Below are 8,583 nucleotides of genomic sequence, written 5' to 3'. Positions count from 1 at the left end.
AAGTGAGCTATTTTGAATTGAAATTTTTTCTACATTCGATGATGTGGTACCTTCACAAGTTTATTTATAGGCATCCGTTACCTTACAATTGACTTTTTGAGGTATGTTAATAATTTTAAAAATCCTCTCAAAAAAAGAAAATTAAAAAATTGAAGATCAGTTAAAAAAAATCAATCCATGTAAGATGAAGGAATGTGTTTTAACAAACAAAGATCATTGTCAAAATGAATTTTTTTTTTTTTTGGATTTCCAAGTTGGACTTCCCCTTCCCCATTGATACAAACTAATGCCAAAAGAAAAATTTTGTTGAGAGTTTTCGAAATTGCTAGCAGTGTAGCACTATTTTAAAGATACTAGTTAACCCTTAGAAAATGGATGTTTTTATTTTCCTTTATTTTATTGTCCCAGTTTCCTAGTCCCAATTTTAAAATTCAAATGCCTTCAAGACCGTTGAACTCTGCAGGAGGAAAAGTAACTCTGTCACACTGTGTTACCATTCGAGTGGAAGCAGAAAACAACAATGGGAAGGCTCCTCCGAACCAAGAGTGACTATGAAGATCTCAGAAATGCTCGCATATTACAAAACCAGGTCCTTCCTTCTCTTATTTGGCTTGCTCACATTCACTCTTCTCTTTCTTGTTTGATGACAATGGCATTCTCAGTTCTTGAAAGTGAACTCTGACTACTTACAGGCTCGTTTGAATTCGCTGGGAGTTCATAAGACTCTCTCCGACCTCCACTCCATTTCTTCATCAGCAAAACCACCAAAGGCCCATGTCAGAAAGCACTGCAAGAAGGTCTATGATCTCACCTCTTTGCGCCGATCGGACCGATTGAAGGGAACAGCTACCACTCTAGCAACAACAACAACGCCAAATAATACTTCATCTCGACGATCAAGGTTGACAGGTAAATCCGTCAAGCCCTTTCAGGCTTTTATTTTATATTTGCCCTCTTTTTGGCCCTAAGATACTTCTGGTTTCTAAATTGTATTTGGTGAAGTAACAGAAGTGGGTGGAAGTGGAGAGAGTGAGGAGGGGAATAAGAGGAGGCCTGCAAATGCGCCTTTTGTGGAAGTAAAGGGTTCGGAGATGCAGCTAGTTTCGTCTGAGTCTTGGGCTCGGCGTTGTGATAGCAAGAGCCGCGGCAGTGTCTATCATTCTGTTTTCGGGATTTGCTGCCATTTTTGCAGGTTTTGTGTCTTACCTTTTTGGTTTATACACATTGTTAAGCAAGAATATAATGAATTGTGGTACTAAGATGTTAGATAACTAGATAGGCATGCTGACCCTTTAACCTGGGTTTGATTCTTACAGTGAACTTCACTTACAAGCTCTAGTAAATTGAGTAACTTCTATAGTATAAATGTGTCTGCCTTTGGATTTTACATGCATGCTCTCAATTTCAATGGTTAGTGGGAGTGACTTTTTATGTTTCTAACTTCATGTAATGAAAACGATTCAAGGTTTAGTAACTGTCATCTTAAAATATGTAGAGTGAGAACCAGCGTCTCTGTAGTTTACTGGTGTGAAATGCTTTGTCTTTAGAAATCGGTATCATTACTAGCTCAATCTTCAATGTACAATAAGTGCAGGCAAAAGAAGTTGTGTGGTGAAGAAGATTGCAAGCGATGTGGTACTCTTGATATGGACCAACCTTGCATTGGTTAGTTCTCTGATGGAATCCATTTTAGCATTCAGACGAACCGTGAAACACTACTGAAACTTGTTGCTCCTATATGCACAGGAAAAACAGATTGTTCAGTTTGTCACTCTACCAATGGTGTTCTTTGCCGGGGTTGTCTCAAGGTTAGGTATGGTGAAGGTGAGTCTTTCTTTGGAGATATGAGAAAAGCAATTACATGGATCAGATGAGGGAGATTAGATGTTAATTTATTGTAATGCTTTGTTAGAAATGGAGGAAGTGAGAGAAAACAAAGATTGGATGTGCCCACATTGCATAGAAGAAAAAGGAGTAAGACCTTACTGGATATGTAACAGGTATGTTCATCACACAATACATTTGCTAATTTAACTTTATGTGCTCATGATAGAGAGACTTACTGGGGATTTAATCTTCACTTTGTGTCCTTGAATGACATAATAGCTCATTCTGCATGAAGAAGCGAAAGATGGCTCCGACTGGGATAGCAATATACAGATGTAAGTATATGTCCCATTCCTCGATTCTTGATTGACTTGTTTTTGCTCTTTTTCCCCGTTCTCATTGTCACATTAGTTCCTTAGTATACTGCATAGGATGTTGATTTCCTTTCATTCGATTGGGTTTGAAGGTCAGGAGATGGGATACAAGTCAGTGGCACATCTGCTAATGGATGAACTTCAACGAAAATGAATCGACCTGGAGCAATGTAACTGCTACAGTTTGTATAACTGATGTTTTAGGAAGAAACACTTGATCTGCTATAAAGTTTATTGTAGTAGCTCTTTGCCTCAATATTAGATGTAACATGTATTAGATTAGATCGGCGAGATCCCTCGAACTTGGATAAGACCTAATGCTTTTGAATACATGCTTAGTATGTTTGTGTATGTTGATTGGGTTGGTTTTATACCATGCTCGATCTTGCACAAGAAAATTGGAAAGAAGGAAAAGAAGTTGTCACTTGACAGCAAAGTTGCTCAATCCATTTGTAGACCAAACAATTGAAAGGTAAACGAGAAAGACCAATAATGCAGACATCAAACATTTCAGTCAGGATCAACTCAAATTGCATGTACTGTGGTAATATCATGAGAGCAAGTGTTGAACAAAATAATCAAATATTCATCACCATAACTAGTACTACAATAGTAGTACCTCATGGAGAAACAAATTTCCGATTACAACCATTGTTCGTGATTATTTGGTCGGCAAATGTCATTATTGTAATTTAAAATTCTAAATATTAGAAATAGAGAAATAATAACGACTTAACGAGACTCTTGAGCTATGTCATTACGAGTTACATTTAAGATAAAATAATGTTTGAGAGTCAAATTTCAGTTATGCTTGAGTGAAGCATGCAAAAAAGACTACAATTTGCCTACACAGTTCACATTTTTTGCAAGAAAAATGACATATTAGAAAATTGTTAATTTTAGATTTATGTAATAACGGCAAAAAGTTATTCCCCTAATTAATTTTATGAATTAAAAAAAAAAAAAAAAAAGAATAAATAACCACGATTCTCGGAGTGATTGAGATTATGTTTAGGAAATTCTAAAACCCCTGCAAACCCCAAAAGCTCTCACCCTCTAATTCTTCATAAACCTTCTCCACTATCCACACCACTCCAAACCCTCCAAGAACTAAGCATGCCCATAATTCAAACCCACTCACCTTACTCTTTCAGCTCCTCCACTCTCAGACCCTCTTCCACATTCTTCACCGGAAAAGACCCAACTTTGAAACCCAATTTCGCTCCTTTCATCCGTACAAAACCTCCACGTTTGGTCCTCAGGGCCGCCGGAACCGATTACTATAAGACCCTCAACCTCGACAGAAATGCAACCCTGAAGGAGATAAAGACATCTTATCGAAAGCTCGCTCGACAGGTTAGCTTTTCTCAGTTGGGTATTGAAAATGTGAGCTGCTCTTAGCGAAAGTTTAAATCTTTTTTGACTTTGATGAATACCCAATTGTTGGAACAGTACCATCCTGATTTGAACAAGGGCTCTGGAGCTGAAGACAAGTTCAAAGAGATTAGTGCTGCATATGAGGTACTTCTACCAAGGCTTACTGTGTAGTTTTGATAGTTTTTGGTTTCAGTAGTGATGTATCATGTATTGCTTGATGTTGTATGAAGTTGGTTTAGCAGTTATGAAATTAGTGAATGTATATTGCATGATGCATCAATGCTTCCTTATTTGGTTTTGATTCAAGTAGTAAGTAAGCTGTTGTTTAGGTCCTATCAGATGAGGAGAAAAGAGCTTCGTATGACCGCTTTGGCGAGGCAGGCTTACAGGGAGAATATGGTTCTTCGAACACGGGTTCAGCCGGGGTAAGATCATGCATACCACAGTGTTAGTTCTTTAGTTTTTCTACTGAAGGCACTAATTGTGTTAACTGCATTCTGATGAATGATCACTATTACTTAGGTGGATCCTTTTGACGTTTTTGATGCGTACTTTGGGGGAAGGGGTGAATCAGGAGGCATGAACTTCAATTTTAACTTCAATATGCCAAACTCAGGAAATCAGGGCCTTGACATTCGGTAATTGTCTAGCTGTGCTATCACTATTAATTGGTTATGTACCTGTCAAAGCATGTCCTTTTTTGCCTTAACAAAGTAGAGTTCAATATTGGTTTGCATGTTTGTAGAAGTATGCTAATACTATGACCTTCAAATGACTTGGTCATTCTTCTATGTTCCAGGTATGAACTGCAACTGAGCTTTGAAGAATCCATTTTCGGAGGACAGAAGGAATTTGAAGTTTCTTGTGTTGAGACTTGTGATACATGTGGTGGAAGTGGTGCTAAATCTGATAACTGCATCAAATCATGTACTGGTTGTGGAGGAAGAGGAGGGGTGACAAAAACTCAGAGAACACCATTTGGCATGATATCCATGGTAAAGGGATCCATTTTGATTATTAAAATCATGGATAATTGTAGTACATCCAATTTTGAAAGAAGTTTTCTTTGCCTCATCCGTGCAGATAGTATTGCAAGTATCAAAGAAATTTTAACAGTTTAATCAGTATATGTGCGTGGGCGTTTATAAATTGTTGGAAGTTAAATGCAATATGTTCAGATTTGCTGTAAGCCTATGAACATAGAGTTAATCTGATAATTATTTAGTCTGCCTCTTCCTACCAATGACTCAAGATCTCATTACATGTTTATTGGTGTGCTGATTGCTCATATTTTTTAATCAATAGGTATCTACCTGCTCAAAGTGTGACGGTCAAGGTACAATAATAACTGATCCCTGCAAAAAATGCAATGGCAAGGGACAAGTGCAGTCAAAAAGAGCAATGGTTGTAACCATTCCAGCTGGTGTTAGTGATGGAGACACAATGAAAGTTCAAGGGGAGGGGAATATTGATAAGAGAAGGTGTTTACACAGTTCAAATTAATGTTCTCAGTATTATTTTCCTTTTTCTTTTGCTAACTAGTCTTTACATTTGGGTTTTTGAACTTCTCTATGAGAGGCCATCTGGCCATGTACCTGCTGTGTCTTTTTCTTATGGGTGCCTTAGCAACTGGTTTAGCAAGTGAGCTAGATCAGTGTATGGGGTGTCGGAGGGAGAAGAATAAAGGGCATATTAAAGATAAACAAAAAAGAATGAAGTTTGGTGTCTCACAATTAGTCATATATGTTGGTCAAAAACTGGTTTCTTAGTTGTTGATTTCTGTCGTAATTGGTTAATTTAAGAAATTATAAATATACAGCTCTGTCAATAGAAGCAGATTTCAGATAAATTACTATCTTTCTCTGGAAGTTGTTGTGACCTACCAGAGGAATTCACATTGGCTGGGAAGTTTTATTCTTCCAGGATTATATAGGGTAATAATATACTTACAATGTACTGATTCTTACGGCATTTGACTCTATATTGAATATAGTTCACTGTTTCCCGCCTTAATGCACTTTTCTTTCGTGTTAGTCATTCTTTCTAGAATACCCGGCACATATTTTTGCACTTTTACTGTTTGCGACTTTCTTTAATATTTACTTTTTTTGGCAGGGGTGTAGTTGGTGATGTCTACATAATGCTTCGTATAAATGAAAAGGCTGGAATTCGGAGGGAGGGTGTCAATCTATATTCAACTATAAATATTGATTATACTGAGGCTATTTTAGGAACTGTGATAAAGGTAATAGTAACATTACCATATGAGGGTTCTAATATGTATTTGCCTATTTGGTAGTAGAGTTGTATAGGAGTTGTGTGACATGAAACTTTCATTTACTTTAGGTAGAAACTGTGGAAGGCATGAAAGAGCTTGAAATTCCTTCTGGAATTCAGCCTGGAGAAACAGTAAAGTTGTCCCGTATGGGGGTTCCAAACATGCGTAAACCTTCTGTTAGAGGAGATCATCACTTTGTTGTGAATGTACTTATTCCAAAGAGAATCAGGTTGCAGTTCTTGAACCATATTATGCTTCCTTCTTTCATGTAGTTTTAAAATATTAGTTTAACTTGAGCATCCAGCTTGATATACAAATACCTTGTATTTTTGAATGACAGTGGCGCAGAACGCACACTTGTTGAAGAACTCGCTTCACTTAGGACCTCTAAAAAGGGCCACTCAGGTGCTTCAAAAGGCACTGGTATGTAGATTCAACTTTCAAGTCTGTTATGAACTACTATCTAATTATCATATATATATATCAATTGAATTTATCATGGTTTAATACTATTCTTATTTTCTTGCACTGTCTCAGGGACACAAGATGGGAATTCTGACGTGCATAAAAGCAGAAACCACGCAACTAGTAGTTCAAGGCAGGGGAAAAAATGTGTTTCGTCCTTGTGGAACTCTATAAAAGGCGTATTGGGGTATTGCCTTTGTGTCTCATTTCCATAAGTTGTGGTTTTCGGTCTATCTTCATGTTAAAAGAAGAAAATTTCTGCATTCTATTCTTCTGGTTCTGTCATTTCTTGGCTCTCATATCTGAATTTGAATCACCATGGGTTTGCATGCATATGAGCCGCTTTAACCATGCCCCATTTCGCAGGGGGAGGCAGTCGCAGGACAGATTTGCATCAGTTACCGTGGACAGACGGGCACTTTTGTGGGGTTCAAGCAAGCCTGATTCCTGTTATATGGCATCAATTTTTGGAGTTTTAGTTGTAACTTGTATTTGTACCGCGATAGGAAAGACCCGAAACCTCACTTTATCACAACACCACAAGGATAGTTCTCGTACTCATAGAACAAACAACAATGCTGAAGGAAATACTCAATCTGACATAGATGATTAAGTTGCTCACTATTGTCGATGCGGCACGAAACTGTAATAATAGTAAATTCTGATATCAATACAAGGAACACATTTTTCGTCTTCTTACGTATGATTGAACTTGCACTTCTTCCCAATTCCCAGCCATTCTTTCGTGTCACTGTCTTGTATTCAGAGGCATGAAATGAAAGTCTTAAAAGTAATGAACCTACAGATGGAGAAATCCATGAGAGGTTTAACGGGCCGAGCCCAAGTCACTCTAGAAAAGCCCAATCTATTTTTATTTTTTTAAATAAAAAACCCGCAAACCCTAAAACCCACCCCAAGAACGTTATAGAGGCCGCGTCTGCTTTCTTCTTCTTCTTCTTCTCATCAGTCTTCTCCATCTCCACGCCGCCGTAGCCATGGTATCTCTCTCTCTCTCATCCATAGATTAAATTTATTCTCGCTTTCTAATTCTACATATACATAAGTCTGCTTCTGCGGTTGGTTTGGATGTGTTACTATGGTAGTGATTTTTCACATATGTAGTAGATGAAGGCTATTGATTTTTGCTTCTACCATGTGCGCTGCGCTTTAAAGTTGATTTGGTGTTAGAAAACAATGATTACACTGTAGAATGGATTATATTTGTGGAGTTCATCGTAAACAGTTGTACTTGGTTTTAGTTCAGTAGAAAGTGTAATAGTGTTTTAGTTCTGGTATGAAGCTCGAACAGCTTCTTAGACTCTAAATTTGGATTAATTATTGGCAATAAGCTGTCTAGGTATTACGAATGGTTTATATGCTGTTTTGTGTACGAAGTGGAATCTTTAGATTGTGGTATGATGATGGCAGTTGCTCTCTATTACGGAACACTGTTCTTTTGATTTACAGATGTCCTGTTTTTTTTTTTTTAGTGATGGTTATTGCATTGTTTGGGTTTACTGATGTCCTGTTTTATTCTGCTCTATTTTGTTTTGGTTCTTTGAGCATTGATCGTAGCTTGGGGTTTTGGTGTTTTCAGGTGAACGTTCCGAAGACAAAGAAGACCTACTGCAAGAGCAAGGAGTGCAAAAAGCACACCTTGCACAAAGTCACACAATACAAGAAAGGAAAGGACAGCCTTGCTGCTCAGGGGAAGCGTCGTTATGATCGTAAGCAATCGGGTTATGGAGGTCAGACCAAGCCAGTGTTTCACAAGAAGGTAAAACACATAAATTTATCTCGGTGCATTCTTTGCTTTCTGGAATTGAAAAGTAAAAGCTACAAACAGAAATCAAGAATTTCTGTACTGAAGTTGATTGATTGGGTCTGTTTCAACAATCTCATATTTTACTTTCTTAATTCTACCAGGCCAAAACCACCAAGAAGATTGTGCTGAGGCTCCAATGCCAGGGTTGCAAGCATGTGTCGCAGCACCCAATCAAGGTTAGTGTTTTGTTGTAGGTTGCTCCATTTTGTTTCGATTTGCATCCAACCTGGTGCCTGACTGTTGCCACTGGTTTTGGCAGAGGTGCAAGCACTTTGAGATTGGAGGAGACAAGAAGGGCAAGGGAACCTCTCTTTTCTAGACGCACCATTTTGGTTTTATCTTTTGTTTTTTTGCCTTGTCAATTTTATGTTGAACACCAAAGTTATCGGTGAGACTCAGTTTTTGCTTTCAATCGAGATTAGCTTTTTGACTGCATG

At 37.9% G+C, this 8,583-nt stretch overlaps 3 protein-coding genes across 4 annotated transcripts; all 3 read left to right on the top strand.

Moving 5' to 3' along the window:
• Nucleotides 1–450: 450 nt before the first annotated feature.
• Nucleotides 451–2,621, top strand: LOC133706855 (uncharacterized). Of its 2 annotated transcripts, none has more exons than XM_062132407.1 (8): nt 451–589; nt 693–909; nt 1,003–1,192; nt 1,595–1,665; nt 1,747–1,824; nt 1,913–2,000; nt 2,107–2,162; nt 2,294–2,621. In XM_062132407.1, the coding sequence occupies exons 1-8, from the start codon at nt 521–523 to the stop codon at nt 2,353–2,355; spliced, it is 831 nt and encodes a 276-aa protein (XP_061988391.1). In that variant the 5' UTR covers nt 451–520; the 3' UTR covers nt 2,356–2,621. The 2 variants fall into 2 exon arrangements, with proteins under 2 accessions (XP_061988391.1, XP_061988392.1); XM_062132408.1 differs by having other exon boundaries at nt 1,009–1,192; nt 2,294–2,618.
• A 593-nt stretch (nt 2,622–3,214) lies between these two features.
• Nucleotides 3,215–7,020, top strand: LOC133707226 (uncharacterized). Its single transcript, XM_062132777.1, has 11 exons — nt 3,215–3,557; nt 3,654–3,722; nt 3,908–4,003; nt 4,101–4,216; nt 4,378–4,573; nt 4,884–5,059; nt 5,694–5,823; nt 5,925–6,085; nt 6,197–6,279; nt 6,394–6,508; nt 6,688–7,020. Exons 1-11 carry the CDS (start codon nt 3,318–3,320, stop codon nt 6,932–6,934), a joined length of 1,629 nt encoding a protein of 542 aa, XP_061988761.1. The 5' UTR covers nt 3,215–3,317; the 3' UTR covers nt 6,935–7,020.
• A 183-nt stretch (nt 7,021–7,203) lies between these two features.
• On the top strand, nt 7,204–8,583 carry LOC133707227 (large ribosomal subunit protein eL42). Its single transcript, XM_062132778.1, has 4 exons — nt 7,204–7,319; nt 7,919–8,098; nt 8,248–8,322; nt 8,406–8,583. The coding sequence occupies exons 1-4, from the start codon at nt 7,317–7,319 to the stop codon at nt 8,463–8,465; spliced, it is 318 nt and encodes a 105-aa protein (XP_061988762.1). The 5' UTR covers nt 7,204–7,316; the 3' UTR covers nt 8,466–8,583.

Source organism: Rosa rugosa, chromosome 4 (genome assembly GCF_958449725.1).
Source record: "Rosa rugosa chromosome 4, drRosRugo1.1, whole genome shotgun sequence".
Taxonomy (NCBI): domain Eukaryota; kingdom Viridiplantae; phylum Streptophyta; class Magnoliopsida; order Rosales; family Rosaceae; genus Rosa; species Rosa rugosa.
This window is presented reverse-complemented; position numbering and strand designations above follow the sequence as displayed.

Excerpts from the sequence above, each read along its gene's own strand:
- LOC133707227 (XM_062132778.1), top strand. Across the intron at positions 8,099-8,247 it reads AGCCAGTGTTTCACAAGAAG|GCCAAAACCACCAAGAAGAT; the intron begins GTAAAACACATA and ends TAATTCTACCAG. Across the intron at positions 8,323-8,405 it reads TGTCGCAGCACCCAATCAAG|AGGTGCAAGCACTTTGAGAT; the intron begins GTTAGTGTTTTG and ends TGGTTTTGGCAG.
- LOC133706855 (XM_062132407.1), top strand. The coding sequence starts at position 521 with ATGGGAAGGCTCCTCCGAACCAAGAGTGACTATGAAGATCTCAGAAAT. Across the intron at positions 1,193-1,594 it reads ATTTGCTGCCATTTTTGCAG|GCAAAAGAAGTTGTGTGGTG; the intron begins GTTTTGTGTCTT and ends CAATAAGTGCAG. Across the intron at positions 2,163-2,293 it reads TGGGATAGCAATATACAGAT|GTCAGGAGATGGGATACAAG; the intron begins GTAAGTATATGT and ends TTGGGTTTGAAG.
- LOC133707226 (XM_062132777.1), top strand. The coding sequence starts at position 3,318 with ATGCCCATAATTCAAACCCACTCACCTTACTCTTTCAGCTCCTCCACT. Across the intron at positions 3,723-3,907 it reads AGATTAGTGCTGCATATGAG|GTCCTATCAGATGAGGAGAA; the intron begins GTACTTCTACCA and ends GCTGTTGTTTAG. Across the intron at positions 4,217-4,377 it reads AATCAGGGCCTTGACATTCG|GTATGAACTGCAACTGAGCT; the intron begins GTAATTGTCTAG and ends TCTATGTTCCAG.